Source organism: Mobula hypostoma, chromosome 30 (genome assembly GCF_963921235.1).
Source record: "Mobula hypostoma chromosome 30, sMobHyp1.1, whole genome shotgun sequence".
NCBI lineage: Eukaryota > Metazoa > Chordata > Chondrichthyes > Myliobatiformes > Myliobatidae > Mobula > Mobula hypostoma.
The window spans coordinates 3,367,390-3,385,243 of NC_086126.1; the positions used below are offsets into that span (position 1 = coordinate 3,367,390).

General features: G+C 52.7%; 1 protein-coding gene across 3 annotated transcripts in view; it reads right to left on the reverse strand.

Moving 5' to 3' along the window:
- Positions 1–6,606: 6,606 nt before the first annotated feature.
- LOC134339816 (zinc finger translocation-associated protein-like) overlaps positions 6,607–17,854 on the reverse strand; it is a 38,361-nt gene continuing 27,113 nt past the window's right edge. Inside the window, exons 3-5 of one of the 3 annotated variants that reach the window (XM_063036638.1) lie at positions 15,657–16,550; positions 11,027–11,722; positions 6,607–7,196 (exon numbers count right to left, since the gene is read on the reverse strand). In XM_063036638.1, the coding sequence (XP_062892708.1) occupies positions 6,745–7,196; positions 11,027–11,722; positions 15,657–16,550 (2,042 nt within the window). In that variant the 3' untranslated portion in view covers positions 6,607–6,744. Of the gene's footprint in view, positions 7,197–11,026; positions 11,723–15,656; positions 16,554–17,854 lie in introns of all 3 variants that reach the window. The other 2 variants (XM_063036637.1, XM_063036636.1) reach the window with 2 other exon arrangements.

The window sequence follows — 17,854 nt, forward strand, 5'->3', positions numbered from 1 at the left end:
CTGGAAACATCCTCCCGCACCTCCACGTCAGCGAGACAGGTTTCAGTGAGTTTTCTGCCCACCACCCCAGTCCTTCTAAACCCAGCGGATACAGACCCACGGCCATCCAAATGCTCCTCGCACGTTAACCCCCCCCCCCCCGCCTTCATGCCCGGGACAGTTCTCGTCTCCCCTGGGACGCTCCCCAACGCCCGAGTCCCCCCACCCACCCCCACTGTGGGAAGCGCGCGTGTCCGCGCACGTGCACGGAGCTGAGTTTCCGGAACACGCTCTGCGCCGAACGGGCGTGTTCTCCCTGCGGGTGAACTGCCAAGGGTGGGTGTGAGTGTAACTGGGAGGTGCGTGTGTGTGAGAGAGATTATATGAAGGAACTGGAAAGTAGGCCACTCCTGCGGGGGAAATACAAACTTACTGTGATGTTGTCGGTAATAAATTCTGCCCCTGTTGTTTATCCTGCCCTGAGTACGTGAGTTCTTTTCGCCGCGTCTTCGTCTGTTTGCGCTACCCCTCAACCGCCTGGGAACTGGCTCCTCCGCGGCCCGGGTGCGGGTCCGAACCCTGGCCGTTAGTGAGCCAAACTCAGATTGAACGCAGGGGTGCCGCCGGCGGCCTCCCGATTAAACCGCGGCTTCCGACGTGCTGCTGGTCCGCTGCGGTCTGTTCCCGGGGGCGGAGGCCGCCCTGGAGTCCCGAAGCTGGAGCGAGCGAGCGCAGGAAAGATTCACGATGCCTGTTGCCTGATCTCAGGACCGAGCGGTTAGCGAGACAGTCCACGGCGGCAACGATCTAGCCCCGGATTCCCAGCGCTTGCACGGTCCTACCCCCCCCCCCACCCCGTGACCGCGTGGATTTCCTCCGGGTGCTCCCGTTCCCTCCCGCGTTTTCCAAAAAAGTGTTTGTGTTGGTGAGTTGCGAGCATGGTGACACTTGCGGGCTGCCCCCAGCACAGCCTGGGACTGCGCTGGCTGTTGGGACGCAAAACGGCGCATTTCACTAAGTGTCGATGTACTTGTGACAAATAAAGCGGAACTTTACCTTCAGACGCGCGCGCACACACACACACACACACACACACACACGCGATGGGGTGAAACATTGCCTGTTTATTCCCCTCCATAGATGCTGCCTGACCTGCCGAGTTTCTTTGTGTTTGTGTGTTGTTCAGTGAGCGGTAAGCGTGGCCCAGTTATCAAAGTAGATGTGTCACCACAGACAACCCTGCGATTCATTTTCTTGTGGGCATTCAGAGTAAATACTAAGAAAACATAATCGATTCAAGCAACAGACATCAAAGTTGCTGGGGAACGCAGCAGGCCAGGCAGCATCTGTAGGAAGAGGTGCAGTCGACGTTTCAGGCCGAGACCCTTCGTCAGGACTAACTGAAGGAAGAGTGAGTAAGGGATTTGAAAGTGGGAGGGAGAGGGGGAGATCTAAAATTATAGGAGAAGACAGGAGGGGGAGGGATGGAGCCAAGAGCTGGACAGGTGATTGGCAAAGGGGATACGAGAGGATCATGGGACAGGAGGTCCGGGGAGAAAGACAAGGGTGGGGGGAAACCCAGAGGATGGGCAAGGGGTATAGTCAGAGGGACAGAGGGAGAAAAAGGAGAGTGAGAGAAAGAATGTGTGTATAAAAATAAATAACGGATGGGGTACGAGGGGGAAGTGGGGCATTAGCGGAAGTTAGAGAAGTCAATGTTCATGCCATCAGGTTGGAGGCTACCCAGACGGAATATAAGGTGTTGTTCCTCCAACCTGAGTGTGGCTTCATCTTGACAGTAGAGGAGGCCGTGGACAGACATTTCAGAATGGGAATGGGATGTGGAAGAGAACACGAGATGAAGGGTCCTGAGAACACGAGATGAAGGGTCCTTGAAAGTGAATCCATAGGTCGTGGGAACAGTTCAGTGTTGGAGCGAGTGGAGTTATCCCTTCTGGTTCAAGAGCCTGATGGTTGAGGGGTAGTAACTGTGTCCTGTGTGTGTGTGTGTCCTGAGCTCTTGTACCATTCAAGGAGGCAGTTTGACTCATTCACCTTCTCAAGGGGCAAACTGGAGATGGTAAATGCAGGTGATGCCAATGCCCCACCCGACGGATTCGTCTCAGAAAATATGTGAACTACCTTTCTTCCGCTTCGACCTCTTGCTACAGATAGTTCTGCATCTATGCAAGTTAATTCGAACACCTTCGGGAGGAGGGATTCTGCAGATGCTGGAGCAGAGCAAAACATACACACAAAGTGCTGGAGGAACTCAGCAGGTCGGGCCGCATCCATGGAGAGGAATGAACAGTCGCTATTTCAGGCCGAGACCCTTAAGCAGGACTCCATTCCATCATGGCCGATATATTATCGACCTCTGCTTTGAATATATCGAATGCCTTGGCCTCCACGGCCGCCTGTGCCGACCAATTCCACATTTCCCACACGTGGTCCATTAGACCGCAGGGCGGCGGCACGGTGGCGTAGCAGATAGCACATCGCTCTACGGTGCCGACAAACCGGGTTCAATTCCCGCCACTGCCTGTGAGGAGTTGTATATTCTGTGTTAAAGGAACTCTGCAGATGCTAGAAATTCAAGCAACACACATCAAAGTTGGTCTTGACGAAGGGTCTCGGCCTGAAACGTCGACTGTATCTCTTCCTAGAGATGCTGCCTGGCCTGCTGCGTTCACCAGCAACTTTGATGTGTGGTACGTTCTCTCTCTCCGTGACCGTGGAGGTCTCCTCCCGCAGTCCAAAGTAGGTTAATTCTTCATTGTAAACTGTCCTGTGATTAGGCTCGGGTTAAATCGGGGGAGGGTTGCGGGGCAGCGAATCTCAAAGGGCGTATTCCACCTGTATCTCAATAAAATATAGAACAGTACAGGCCCTTCGGTTCATGCTGCTATCCCGATTCCTTCACCTACTCCAAGGTTAATCTTACGTAACCCCCCATTCCTCTATCGTCCATATGAGTTTCTTAAATAATGTATCTGGCAGTGCACTCTCCGCCTACAAAAACCTACCTCTGACAACCCCTCTACTTTTCCTCCAACCGTTTGCATAATAGCGTAGCTCTGCCGCGGACCATCCCAAGCCCGGCTGTGAAAGGACGAGGGTCGGGCACTGGGGCTTGCCATTCCACCCTGTAAAAACTCAGAGCCTCCGAAGCCCCGAAGACCTCGGCCCTGGGAGAGGATGTGTCATACGTGGGGGCGCTGGTGGCGGACCCAAATGATAGACGCAGACACTGAAGTACTGGGAACAGGACTAGGTGTGTCAACCAAGCAAGTGAAGTGGGGAAGAAACGACGCTGGACAAGACACAGGCCCAGGACGAGGCTAGGATACAGGGCCTGGGCTAGGACTAGACTAGGAAAGCGGGACCTGGACGAGGAACTCGGAACTTGGAACCTGGACAAGAGACTGGACAGGGACTTGACTCGGGCTCGGACCCCGGATCTAGATGAGGACAAGACGTGGCGGCAGGACGAGGAGAGGCAACAGGACTGGACATGAGACTCCTGGACAGGACGAAGGAACCCCAGCACCGGACTGGGCGAGGTACTCCTGGGCTGGGTGAGGCACATGGACAGGATGAGAGCAGAAAGCCTTGACTGGTCGAGGGGGAACAGGAACGCAGGGCCTTGGTCGAGGGAGAACAGGAACATGGAACACAGAGTCAGAACCCCTCCTAGGGAGCAGGACATAGAACACTGAGGGACAGATCTCCACTCAAGGTAGCGGCAAACAGCCGGACCTACCTTGCGAAGGCATGGACACAAAGACAGTTCCCAGTCTGTGGTGGTCAGTGCTATCATGTTTGCTGTTGTGTGCTGGGGCAGCAGGCTGAGGGTAGCAGACACCAACAGAATCAACAAACTCATTCATAAGGCCAGTGATGTTGTGGGGATGGAACTGGACTCTCTCACGGTGGTGTCTGAAAAGAGGATGCTGTCTAAGTTGCATGCCATCTTGGTCGATGTCTCCCATCCACTACATAATGTACTGGGTGGGCATTCAGCCAGAGACTCATTTCTCCGAGATGCAGCACAGAGCGTCATAGGAAGTCATTCCTGCCTGTGGCCATCAAACTTTACAACTCCTCCTTTGGAGGGTCAGACACCCTGAGCCGATAGGCTGGTCCTGGACTTATTTCATAATTTACTGGCATAATTTACATATTAATATTTAACTAGTACTATTTTCTATTACTATTCTATTACTATTTATTATTTCTATGACTATTACTATTTACTAATAGTAATATTACTTTTACTATTTCTATTACTATTTATTATTTATGGTGCAACTGTAACGAAAACCAATTTCCCCCGGGATCAATAAAGTATGACTATGACTATGACAACTCAAGGTAGAGGCAAACGGCCAGACCTACCTAGCGAAGGTGAGGACACAAAGAGACAGTTCCAAACAACAAAAGACAGTTGCTTATCTAGACACAGCAAGGCCCCAATCTTGCCCTGGCGGTTGAACCTGACAGCGTTACAGGCAAGCACACATGCGAAGGTAGCAGGCGAGGCTTCAGAAGGAAGGGGAAGGGGAGGGAATTGTCCAGCAAATGAAGCTGAACCCAGGAGCTATTTATGTAGCCAGCCCAAAATGAGAATCATGTGCCTCAATTAAGGCACACAACAGGACAAGGGAAAACTAGAAAATCTGGAATACGGATCGATGGACTGTACCGTGAACCGGAATGTGGAATTCACGGACCGGACCATGACAGGATGGGCTACACCTGGGGACAACTTGACCAGGACAGAGGACTCTGGCAAGCTGCTATCAGCGGCCTTTTCCCCAGTGTGAGTGACGGGCTTATGAAGACAAAGAAGCTGACAACATAAGTACGTCCAATAAACAAAATTTCTACAGATGTACCATGGAGGACATTCTAACCGGCTGCATCACCGTCCGATACGGAGGGGTCACTGCACAGGATCGGAAAGTTGTAAACTCCACCAGTTCCATCGTAGGTTCCACCCTCCCCGGCATCCAGGGCACCTTCAAAAGGCAGCGTCCATCATTACGGCCCCCATCACCCAGGACATGCCCTCTTCTCATTGCTACTATCAGGGAGGAGGTACAGGAGCCTGAAGACACACACTCAGCGATTCAGGAACAGCTTCTTCCCCTCTGCCATCTGATTTCTGAACGGACATTGAACCCGTGAACACTACCTCACTACTTTTTTATTTCTATCTTTGCACTACTTTATTAATTAATTGAACTGTTTTATATATATATATATATTTACTGTAATTCATAGTTGGTTTCTCTATTATTATCTATCGCAATGAACTGCAAAGACAACATGCTCCTGTGATATGAAACCGGATTCTGACCCCAATCCTGTCTGTGTGGACACTGAGTTATATATAATTATATTAAACCTGATTTTCAATGAGTCATCTCCATAATCGTGCATCAATCACACTTCACCTCGCCCTGGAAGTGTGTGACGGGACAATAAAGAGAAACTACATGTATCTGAATATTTAATATATATTTCTATATATATTTAAATTTGAACAAGTTTCAGAACAGGAACATTTCTCTGTAGCAGAGTTTCCCTGCTGTAGATCAACGGGAAAACGTCAGCTCGATTGAGTTCCGTGACCGCGGTGACAGACGTCACGGGGAGAGTTCACCCCTGAATCGTGCCCAGTGGAATCCCCCGTATCGCGCCCGGTGGAATCCCCCGTGGGCTGAGGTTCAGGGGTGCGGTTACCCTCACTGGTCAGTGAAGGTGCGTTAGGGCAAAGCCCCGTGCCCCCTATCCCCCCTCCCAAATCGACACCGTGTTCCTGCCACCCATCCTGTGACTCCCCATTCGCCCCCAACCCCTCCGCGAGCCGAGGTCTGGTCCCAGGGCCTTACGCGTCCTACCGACACCGGAGTCCGGGAGGGACCACTCGGCTGCTGTGAGAGGGCAAACCCACAGCCGTAGGGTGGAGATGAGAGGAGAGAAGGAGGGAAGGAACAGAAGGGGAGGGGAGAGGAGGGAGTGTGGAAATGGGAGAGGGGGAAGGGGAGAGGAGATGGGGAAGGGAGAGGAGAGGGGGGGAGAGGAGAGGAAGGAAGGGGAGGGGAGAGGAGAGGGGGAGAGGAGAGGGGGAGAGGAGTAGAAGGAGGGAGGAAATGGGAGAGGAGAGGAGAGGAGGGAAGGAGAGGGAGGGGAGAGGAGAGGAAGGAGGGGGAGGGGAGAGAGGAGGAGAGGAGAGGAAGGAAGGGGAGGGGAGAGAGGGGGAGAGGAGAGGAAGGAGGGGGAGAGGAGAGGAGAGGAAGGAGGGGGAGGAGAGGAGAGGAAGGAGGGGGAGGAGAGGGGAGGGAAGGAGGGGAAAAGAGGGATGGTGAGAAGAGAGAAGGGGAGGGAGGGGAGGGGAGAGGAAGGAGGGGAGAGGAAGGAGGGGAGGGAGAGGAAGGAGGTGGAGGTGAGAGGAGAGCAGGGGGAGAGGACAGGAGAGGAAGGAGGAGCGGGGAGAGGAGGGAAGGAAGGGAAAAGGAAGGAGGATGAGGGAGGGGAGAAGAGGGATGGTGGGAGGGGAGGAGGTAGGGAGGGAGGGGAGAGGAAGGAGGGAGGGAAGGAAGGGGCGATGAGGGGAGGAGGGAAGAGGGTGTGAGGGAAGCAGGGAGGGGTGGGACAAGGGGGAAAGGGGGGTAGTGGAAGAAATGGGTGAGGGAGGGAGGGGATGTTGAGGGAAGGAGAAGAGGGAAAGGAGGGAGATGGGGAGGAGTTGCCCGTCCCCTAGTGGCCCCCTGTGCCCAGCGTCCCGGGCTCGCCGGGAGGACTCTCCCGGTTCTGGATGCCGGGGAGGTGCCAGACATCGACCCGGGCCATGACTGCCATCTTCCTGTCCCACTCCTGGGCCAGCAGCACCTTCTGGGTGAGGCTGTAGCCCAGCGAGGCCTGGTGCCTCTGCAGGATGTGGCGCTTGATGGTACTGAGTTTGAGGGTGGCCAGCGAGGCCCCGCACACCATGCAGACCAGCCCGTGCCGCCACCCGTCGTAGTCCATCAGGTACTCCAGCCGCCAGCGCTCCTGGTAGTTGCGTCGGTGGTCCCGGCCCGGCGTTCGCCTCGGGTTCGGCGGCCTGCCCTCCGGCTCGTCCACGTAGACCTCGATCTCCACTGGGGTCGGCACCCCGACCTCCAGCCGCTCCCCCAGGTCGCCCAGGTCCCGGTCCGTCGGCTCCGCTGCTGCAAGAGACAAGAGAGAGGTGTGCCTGTCAGTCCAGAGGGCAGCGCATGGGTGAGGAGCCAAGCAGAAACAATGGCTACAGATGTAGATAGCAGCTGTAAAGGGCGATAACCTGCAGCTGGACTCCCTAAAGCAGTCCTACAATGAGCTCGAGACTGACCGGTAACTCCTGTGACACTGTTGGACCCAAACTGTTCCGGTCTCTGCCGTTTCTCTGGATTCATCAGCTGCGTGGAGAGGGAACAGCTTGCTCCCCATATATGTATAGTGCCCATAAAAAGTATTCACCTCCCCCCACTCCCCTTGGAAGTTTTCATGTTTTATTGTCTTTACAACTTTGAACCACAGTGGATTTAATTTGGCTTTTTTTGACACTGATCAACAGAACAAGACTCTTTCGTGTCGAAGTGAAAACAGATCTCTGCAAAGTGATCTCAATTAATTACAAACATAAAACACAAAATAATTGATTGCATAAGTATTCACCCCCTTCAAGTCCGTATTTAGTCGATGCACCCAGCCTTGAGTCAGTCTCTATCAGCTTTGCACATCTGGACGCCGCAATTTTCCCCCCATTCTTCTTTACAAAACTGCTGGAGCTCTGTCAGATTGCATGAGGATCGTGAGTGAACAGCCCTTTTCAAGTCCAGCCACAAATTCTCAGTTGGATCGAGGTCTGGACTCTGACTTGCCCTCTCCAGGGCATTAACTTTGTTGTGTTTTAAGCCATTCCTGTGTAGCTTTGGCTTTCTGCTTGGGGTTATTGTCTTGCTGGAAAACAAATCCTCTCCCAAGTCGCAGTTCTCTCGCAGACTGCATCAGGTTTTCCTCCAGGATTTCCCTGTATTTTGCTGCATTTATTTTACCCTCTACCTTCACAAGCCTTCCAGGGCCTGCGGCAGTGAAGCATCCCCACAGCATGATGCAGCCACCACCATGTTTCACGGTAGGGATGGTGTGTTTTTGATGACGTGTTGAGTTGGGCTTATGCCAAGCATAGCGTTTAGTCTGATGGCCAAAAAGCTCAGCTTTGGTTTCATCAGACTATAGAACCTTCTTCCAGCTGACTTCAGAGTCTCCCACATGTCTTCTGGCAAACTCTAGCTAAGATTTCACGTGAGTATTTTTCAGCAGTGGGTTTCTCTTTGCCACTCTCCTAAAAAGCTGTGACTGGTGAAGTGCCCGGCAACAGTTATTGTGTAACACGCTGTAAGGTTTCACTGCTAAGGCTAATGTAATGGCCCCTCTGCAATGTTCCACTGCTAATGTAATGGTTTCTCTGTAGCAGCAATGTTTGGGTTCTGACTGGCGATAACAGGGCTTTGGAATGTTTGTCATCCAATGCGAGACATGTTGTTCTTTCTTGTTAGTCTGGAAGAGAGATTTTCCACAGTCTTTCGTCGGGGAGCGATGGAGAGAGAGGACACGAATGGAGAAAGTCAGAAGACCCCCGGACGGAGTGGACTGAGGACTGAGGGTCCGAGGAGGTCGGACGGGAACAAATGAATGAACAGTGGGCTCCAGCGATGCACAATAGACTTTTCCTTAAAATGGGCCCTTTTACTTTTTATTTTCTGTACTAACCCTCTATCCAGATTAAGATTTATAAAGATCAATCAATGCATATGGTGTGCTGTCTGATATCTTGTAGCGTGGATTTGTAACCAGGCAACACATCACACAGCATCCACACGAACGAGATTTCTCAGTTTGGCAGAGCCCGAGGTTGTTCTCCCCGAGACGAACACGTGCTGGTCGAGTCTGAGGGATACAGATGTAAGCACAGTCTCTCCCAATCTCGGCCACTGAAGCTTGTAGCTCCTCCAGAGTTGTCATAGGTCTCTTGGTGGCCTCCCTCATGAATCCCCCTCTTGCGCGGTCACTCAGTTTTTGAGGACAGCCAGAACTGAGTAGGCAGATTGACAGCTGTGCCATATTCTTTCCATTCCTTAATGATTGACTTAACTGTACCCCAAGGAACCTTCAGTGACTTGGAAATTTTCTTGCATCCATCTCCTGACTTGTGCCTTGCAACAACGTTTCCTCGTTGGAGTGTTCTTCTGTCTTCATGGTGTAGTCTTTGCCGGGATACTGACTCACCAGCAGATGGATCTTCCAGATCCGGGTGTACTTTTACTACAGGCAATTGAAACACCTTGACTGTACACAAGTCTCCAAAACAGACCTCCGTTTAACCAATTATGTGACCTCTAAAACCAACTGGCTGCACCAGAGACTGAATTGAGTTGACTTTAGTACTTACATCCTTCATATACATGAGGAATAAAAATCTTTATGTTACATCTCCGTCTAAATGTGCGATTACAGTAATTTATAATAAATAGTATTACAACAGGCCAGTCAATATAACATAGAAATACAGTTGTATCAACATGAATTAATCAGTCTGATGGCCTGGTGGAAGAAGCTGTCCCGGAGCCTGTTGGTCCTGGCTTTTATGCTGCGGTACCGTTTCCCGGATGGTAGCAGCTGGAACAGTTTGTGGTTGGGGTGACTCGGGTCCCCAATGATCCTTCGGGCCCTTTTTACACACCTGTCTTTGTAAATGTCCTGAATAGTGGGAAGTTCACATCTACAGATGCACTGGGCTGCCCGCACCACTCTCTGCAGAGTCCTGCGATTGAGGGAAGTACAGTTCCCATACCAGGCAGTGATGCAGCCAGTCAGGATGCTCTCAATTGTGCCCCTGTAGAAAGTCCTTAGGATTTGGGGGCCCATAACAAACTTCTTCAATCGTCTGAGGTGAAAGAGACGCTGTTGTGCCTTTTTCACCACACAGCCGGTGTGTACAGAGCACTTGAGGTCCTCGGTGATGTGGATGCTGAGGAACTTGAAGCTGTTTACCCTCTCAACCCCAGATCCATTGATGTCTACAGGGGTCAGCCTGCCTCCATTCCTCCTGTCGTCCACAACCAGCTCCGACATTGAGGAAGAGGTTGTTTTCTTGACACCACTGTGTCAGGGTGATGACTTGTTCTCTGTAGGCTGCCTCGTTATTATTTGAGATCAGGCCAATCAGTGTAGCATCGTCAGCAAATTTACTTAGCAGATTGGAGCTGTGGGTGGCGACACAGTCGTGGGTATACTGAGAGTAAAGAAGGGGATTTAGTACAACGACCTGTGTTGAGGGTCAAAGGGGTAGAGGTGAGGGAGTCCACTCTTACCACCGGCCGGCGATCTGACAGGAAGCCCAGGATCTTGCTGCAGAAGGCAGGGTGAAGGCCGAGCCTGGAGGGAATTATGTTGAATGCCGAACAGCATTCTCACATAAGCATCCTTCTTCTCCAGATGCGGAAGGGCGGTGTGTAGAGCAGTGGCTATTGCCTCGTCTGTCCATCGGTTGTGTCGGTAGGCGATTGGGAGAGGGGGTCCAGTGTGGGCGGTAGCAGATGTCCTCTCTCAAAGCACTTGAGGTGAGTAATGATTTGGTGTGTCACATTAAAGGGGGTGAATACTTATAAAATGAATTATTTTGTGTTTTATATTTGTTATTAATATACATTAATATAATTAATAATTGACAAATTTGTAATTAATTATATTTCTTAATTTATTTACAAATCTCTACTAAGGTGAGAATTTTTGTAGAGATCCGTTGTCACTTCGTCTTTTTCTGTTAATCAGTGACTAAAATCAAAACCAACGTGGTAAAACAATAATTCATGGAAACTTCCACGAGGGGGTGAATACTTTTTATCGGCACTGAGCGGAATTAGGCCGTTCGGCCCATCGAGTCTGCCCCGCCGTACTGTACCGCCCCGGCTCGCGTAGCGAGAACGACTCCGGCAAACGGCGGCCGCGGCCTTACCTGGCACCGGGTGCTGCGGGCTGGGGAGCGAGGGCCGGACGGGCTCCGGCTCCGGCGCCGGCGCGACGCTCTCCATCCGCTGCTTGCTCCAGGCCTGCAGAATATCCTCCCGAGCGGTCGGGCTGAAGTGCAGGGAGTGCGGATGGCTGCGCAGGACGTGGCGGCGGATGGAGCCGAGCGTCAGGGCGGCCAGCGACTTGCCGCACACCATGCACAGGAGCCGGCGGCGCACCGGGTCGTAGTCCATCAGGTGCTCGGTGCGCCAGCGCTCCTGGTAGCAGCGGGTGGGCGCGGCGGGAGCGGGCGCTGGCGCTTCCCGCTGCGGCGGCTGCGGCTCCGGCTCCGGCTCCGGCTCCTGGGGCCGGCCTTGCTCTCCCCACGCCTCCAGTATGTTCTCCTTCTCGGCCCGGTTGAGATGCAGGGAGTGCGGGTGGCTGCGCAGGACGTGGCGCCGGATGGTGCGGAGGGAGAGGACGGCCAGCGACTGGCCGCACACCATGCACAGGAGCCGGCGGCGCTGCGGGTCGTAGTCCATCAGGTGCTCGGTGCGCCAGCGGCGCTGGAAGGAACGACGGGCCCCGCGGCCGCCCCGCCCGGCGGTAAAGTCTGGGGAGGGGGGCGGCCGAAGTGCCGGAGGAGCCTCCGCCTTAACCAGGGGACCGGGCTCCGTAGGTCCGGAGTGCAGCGGGGAGCCTGCTGGGCGACAGGAAAAAGACGGGTTAAGCTGGGGGTACCCTGCCATTTCGTTCCGTCCGGACCAGCCCCTCCCGTCCCTGTGCACTCTCACTTGCACGGTCCCTTCCTTCCCCTTTCCAGCCGGGTCCCATCCCGCGCCGACCCAACGCACCCTCAGTACGCTCCCGTACCGTTTTTTCCCGTCCCATCCCAACCTGGTCCCTTCCTGCCCGGTCCCGTCCTGCGCCGACCCAACGCACCCTCAGTGCGCTCCCGTACCGTCCCTTCCTATCCCGGTCCCGACCCAATGAACCCTCGGTGCGCTCTCGTACCGTTCCTTCCCAGTGCCTTCCCATCCCGTCCTGCCCCATTCCAACCCGGTCCCATCCCGCGCCGACCCAACAAACCCTCGGTGCGCTCCCTTACCGTCCCTTCCCATCCCGGTCCCGACCCAATGAACCCTCGGTACGCTCCCGTACCGTCCTTTCCCGTCCCATCCCGTCCAGCCCCATTCCAACCCGGTCCCATCCCGCGCCGACCCAACGAACCCTCGGTGCGCTCCCTTACCGTCCCTTCCCATCCCGTCCAGCCAGGCCCCGTCCCTTCCCATCCCATCCCATCCCATCCCAGTGCACTCCCGTCCCGTCCTGCCTGTCTGATCCCATCCAGTCCGGACGCTCTCTCGTCTGGTCCCGACACACACACACACACACACACACACACACACACACACACACACACACACACACACACACACACGTATTATACAATTATGAAAGCTAGAGTCTATCCTTCGGGTGAAACTGACATAGACTTAAGGCGAGGGGAGAAATGTAGAAGAGCTATGCGGGGCAAATATTCTTTTTTTTACAGGGTGTGTGAAACAGCTGCCGGGGGAGGGGGTTGTAGAGGGGGCATTTAGATGGCTGGTTAAGGCGGCTTATGGAATACTTGCTATTTTTAGTCAAAACATCGAGTTCAAAAGTCAGGAGTTTATGTTGCAACTTTATAAAACTCTGGTTAGGCCACCTCTGGAGTATCACACACAGTTCTGGTCACCCCACTCTTAGAAGGATGTGGAGGCTTTAGAGAGGGTGCAGAAGAGGTTCACGAGGATGCTGTCTGGTTTAGGGGGCGTGTGGTATCAGGAGAGGCTGGACAAACTTGGGTTGTTTTCTCCGGAGCGTCGGAGGCTGAGGGGAGATCTGATTGAGGTTTATAAGATTATGAGAGACATAGACAGAGTGGACAGGGAGTATCTGTTTCCCAGGGTTGAAATGTCTAATACCAGGGGGCATGCATTGAAGGTGAGAAGGGGTAGATTCAAAGGGGATGTGAGGGGCAAGTTTTTTACTCAGAGAGTGGTGGCTGCCTGGTGTGGTGGTGGAGGCAAATACATTAGAGACATTTTGGATAGGCACATGGATGTAAGGAAGATGGAGGGATATGGACCTGTGTAGGTAGGAAGGATTGGTGTTTGGGTGTTTTTTTGATTCAGCTGGTCCAGCACGACATTGTGGGCAGATGGGCCTGTTCCTGTGCTGTAACAGTGAGGGAACGGAGAGACGGAGATCACGTGTAGGCAGATGGGATCGGTTCATTGCCACATCCGGTGTTAGAAGAGGGGTGACTGGGTGGGGACACGTCTCTACCAAAGGAGGTGTAAGGCCCTCCTTCCCTCCGCTGGCCTGCAGGTCACTCTGGGCAAGGTGTAGTTACCTGCTTAGCCCCCCCCCCCGATCAGGGTCACGTTAGACCGTGGGAGCAACCGGTGCGTATCACCAACTCCTGGTTACACGTCCACTGACACCAGGTGGACAGTCTCTGACGGGTACTGACAATGGCCGGGGTCACCCATCTCGTAAAGACTCTGCCCAGAAGGCCACAATGGCAAACCACTTCTGTATAATTCAACACCGTAATCGCCCGTGTCAGATGACATGGCACAAAGCGAACAAAAAGTGTGAAATGATTCCAGGGACGAGGGATGCAATTCATGGACTGGAAAAGTCGGGTCTGTTCCTCCAGGAGATTGCAAGGGAACCCTATCAATCAAAGTGATTTTATTATCAAAGTACGGATACGTCACCATCTACAACCCTGAGATTCCCTTTCTAATGGGCATTCACAGTCGAGCAGAGAAACACAAAAAACCACTCACAACAACAACCAACGTGCAAAAGCAAACAAGCAGTGCAAATACACAAAAATGTAAAAGTGATACTGAAAACATTGAAAACCTACAGCACAATACAGGCCCTTCGGCCCACAAAGCTGTGCTAAACATGTCCGTACTTTAGAAATTACCTAGGCTTACCTGTAGCCCTCTATTTTTCTAAGCTCCGTGTACCTGTGCAGGAGCCTCTTAAAAGACCCTATTGTTTCCGCCTCCACCACCGTTGCCGGCAGCCCATTCCACACACTCACCATTCTCTGCGTAAAAAACTTACCCCTGACATCTCCTCTGTACCTTCTTCTAAGCACCTTAAAACGGTGCCCTCTCGTTCTAGCCATCTCAGCCCTGGGGAAAAAGCCTCTGACTGTCCACACAATCAATGCCTCTCATCACCTCTATCAGGTCGCCTCTCATCCTCCGTCGCTCCAAGGAGAAAAGGCCAAGTTCACTCAACCTATTCTCATAAGGCATGCTCCCCAATCCAGGCAACATCCTTGTAAATCTCTTCTGCACCCTTTCTAAGGTTTCCACATCCTTCCTGTAGTGAGGCGACCAGAACTGAGCACAGTACTCCAAGTGGGGTCTGACCAGGGTCCTATATAGCTGTAACATTAGCTCTCGGCTTTTAAACTCAATCCCACGACTGATGAAGGCCAATACACCGTATGCCTTCGTAACCACAGAGTCAACCTGCACAGCAGTTTTGAGTGTCCTATGGACTCGGACCCCAAGATCCCTCTGATCCTCCACATTGCCAAGAGTCTTACCATTAATACTATATTCTGCCATCATATTTGACCTACCAAAATGAACCACCTCACCCTTATCTGGGCTGAACTCCACCTGCCACTTCTCAGCCCAGTTTTGCATCCTATCAATGTCCCGCTGTAACCTCTGACAGCCCTCCACACTATCCACAACACCCCCAACCTTTGTGTCATCAGCAAACTTATTAACCCATCCCTCCACTTCTTCATCCAGGTCACTTATAAAAATCACAAAGAGAAAGGGTCCCAGAACAATAGATCCTTAGGGCACTCCATTGATCAGCAATCTCCATGCTTCATAGAGTTGTTGAAAGTGGGTCTAAGGATGAATTTCTCAGGGAGGGGTTTACAGTCATGAAGGGTAAGGGGAGAGAGAGAGAACATTGAAGTCTGGTCACTTCACTACAGGAAGGACGGTGAGGCTTTGGAGAGGGTGCAGAAGAGCTTCACCAGGATGCTGCCTGGTTTAGAGGGCACAAGGGGGAGTTAGTGAAGAGGTTATTTTCCGTGGAGGGCTGGAGGCTAAGGGGAGACTGGATGGAAGTTTGTACAACTATGAGAAACCGATAGAGCAGACAGCTGGTATCTTTTCCCCTCCCTGAGTCAAAATGTCTAACACCAGAGGGCATGCATTTAAGGGGGTGAGGTAAGTTCCAAGAAGATGTGTGGAGTTCTGTTTTACACTAAGTGGTGGGTGCCTGGAATGCGTTGCCAGGGATGTTGGAAGAGACAGATAGAGGCTCTGAGAAAGGCACATGAATTTTCAGAGAAAATGTGCAGGAAGAAGGGATTAGTTCAGTTAGGGGTTTCCTTACTAGTTTAACTCGTCCGGCACAATATGGTGGCCTTTACGGCGCTGTACTACTGTTTGAAGAGTGTGACTAGCAGCTTTGAAACGGGCAGAATGGTCGCCTGCTGTGACGTAGCTGATGGACGTGACCAGCACGACCCGTCATTACGTCACGACCCAAGCTCGGCAAGACAAGAATTGCATGCAATGCACGTTCGGTACCTGGAGGGGGCGCAGGCTCCGCCCTTCTCGGCTCGACCAGGATCTGTGACTGGCTGAGGATCTGGGCTGACTCGGATCGATGAAACCGCCCGTGTGATTGGAGGAACCTTGCACTTGGCTCCACCTCCAGTTTCGGCATCTCGAACTCTGATTGGTTGAAATGGGGCCGGTTGAAATGAACCGCGGCCTCCGCGCTCTCCTGGAACCCGATGTCCAATTGGTTGATGAGACAGATTGGCTCGCCTATCTGCAACTGTTGGATCTGCCCCGCCTCTTCTTGCTGAAATCGGTTCGCCATTGGTGGAACGCCTGCCAGACCAGGGGCGGCCTCAGGCATCTCCATCTGCGATTGGTCCAGCATCCCGGTCCGCCCCGCCTGTGTCTGGTACCCGCCGGGGGGCACCGCCTCCTGCTCGTCAACCTGGGATTGGCCGTAGGGTTGGTGGAGGCCGTCCAGCCCCGCCCCTTGCCTCTTGATGTCGCGCCGCGATTGGTTGAGCGGGTGCTCCGCCCAGGTTGCCATGACGACGTCCTTCTGCCTGGGAGTCAGGCTGAGCGAGGCCTGGTGCTTCTGGAGGATGTGCCGCTTGATGGTGCTGAGTTTGAGGGTGGCCAGCGCGCTGCCGCACACCATGCAGACCAGGCCGTGCCGCAGGCCGTCGTACTCCATCAGGTACTCGCTCCTCCAGCGCTCCTGGTAGTAGCGCTTCACCCGCTTGGCGGACGGGCAGCAGGGTCCCTGGCGCCGGCTGACGGGCGGTGGCGGCTTGGCCTTGGTTTTCGGCTTCTTCCCCGGCGGGCGGCCTCTCCTCGCCGGAGCTTTGTATGGCGGCAGCGAGGGATCACGGACGGGGGGCGGCGGTGGGATGACATCCATTGGCGGCGAGGTGGCGTCTACTGAGGAAGACAGGAGCAACGGGTCACTGATGGTATTGATATTAGTTAATATAAAGTAAAGTTTTATTAGCAAAGTACACATTTGGCACCACATACAGCCTCATTCATTTTCTGTGGGCACACTCAGCAAACACATAGCAGGGTCAATGAAAGATCAACCAGAGTGCAGAAGACAACAACCATGCCTGTGCAAATATCAATAAATAACGAGAACATGAGATAAAGAGGCCTTAAAGTGAGGTCATCTCAATGGATGGGCAGTTTTGTTCGGGAGTCTGATGGTTGAGGGGTGATAACTGTTCCTGAACCTGGGGGTGTGGGTCCTGAGGCTCCTGTACCTCCTGCCTGATGGTTGAGGGGTAATAACTGTTCCTGAACCTGGAGGTGTGGGTCCTGAGGCTCCTGTACCTTCTACCTGATGGATGAGGGGTAAGAACTGTTCCTGAACGTGGTGCTGTGGGTCCTGAGGCTCCTGTACCTCCTTCCTGATGGTTGAGGGGTAATAACTGTTCCTGAACCTGGTGGTGTGGGTCCTGAGGCTCCTGTATCTCCTTCCTGTGGTGATAGCGAGAAGAGCTTGGGTGGTGGGGATCTCTGATGATGGATGCTGCTTTCCTACAATAGCATTTTATGCAGACGTGCTCAATAATGGAGAGGGCTTTACCCGTGATGGACTGGGTCGTATCCGCTACCTTTTGTAGGATTTTCCCTTCAAGGGTGTCGGTGTTTCCATACCAGGCCGTGACGCAGCCAGTCAATACGCTCTCCACCGCACATCGAAAGAAGTTTGTCAAAGTTTTGATTATCCACAGCATCAATGCCTCTCATCATTTTATTTGCTGAGTATGCCCACAGGAAAATGAATCTCGGGCTGCAAATCAAAATTAAAAACATATTTATTGTCAAAGTACTGTCATTTATGATCTTCAAGGAGCAATGCCTCAAAAAGAAGGCAATATCCATCATTGAGGACCCCCACCACCCAGGACATGCCCTCTTCTCACTGTTACCATCAGGGAGGAGGTACAGGAGCCTGAAGACACACACTCAGCGATTCATGAACAGCTTCTTCCCCTCTGCCATCCAATTTCTGAATGGACATTGAACCCATGAACACTACCTCACTACTTTTTTCATTTCTATTTTTGCACTACTATTTAATTTAACTACTATATATACAAACCCCATTTCCAGGAAAGTTGGGATATTTTCCAAAATGCAATAAAAACAAAAATCTGTGATATGTTAATTCACGTGAACCTTTATTTAACTGACAAAAGTACAAACAAAAGATTTTCAAT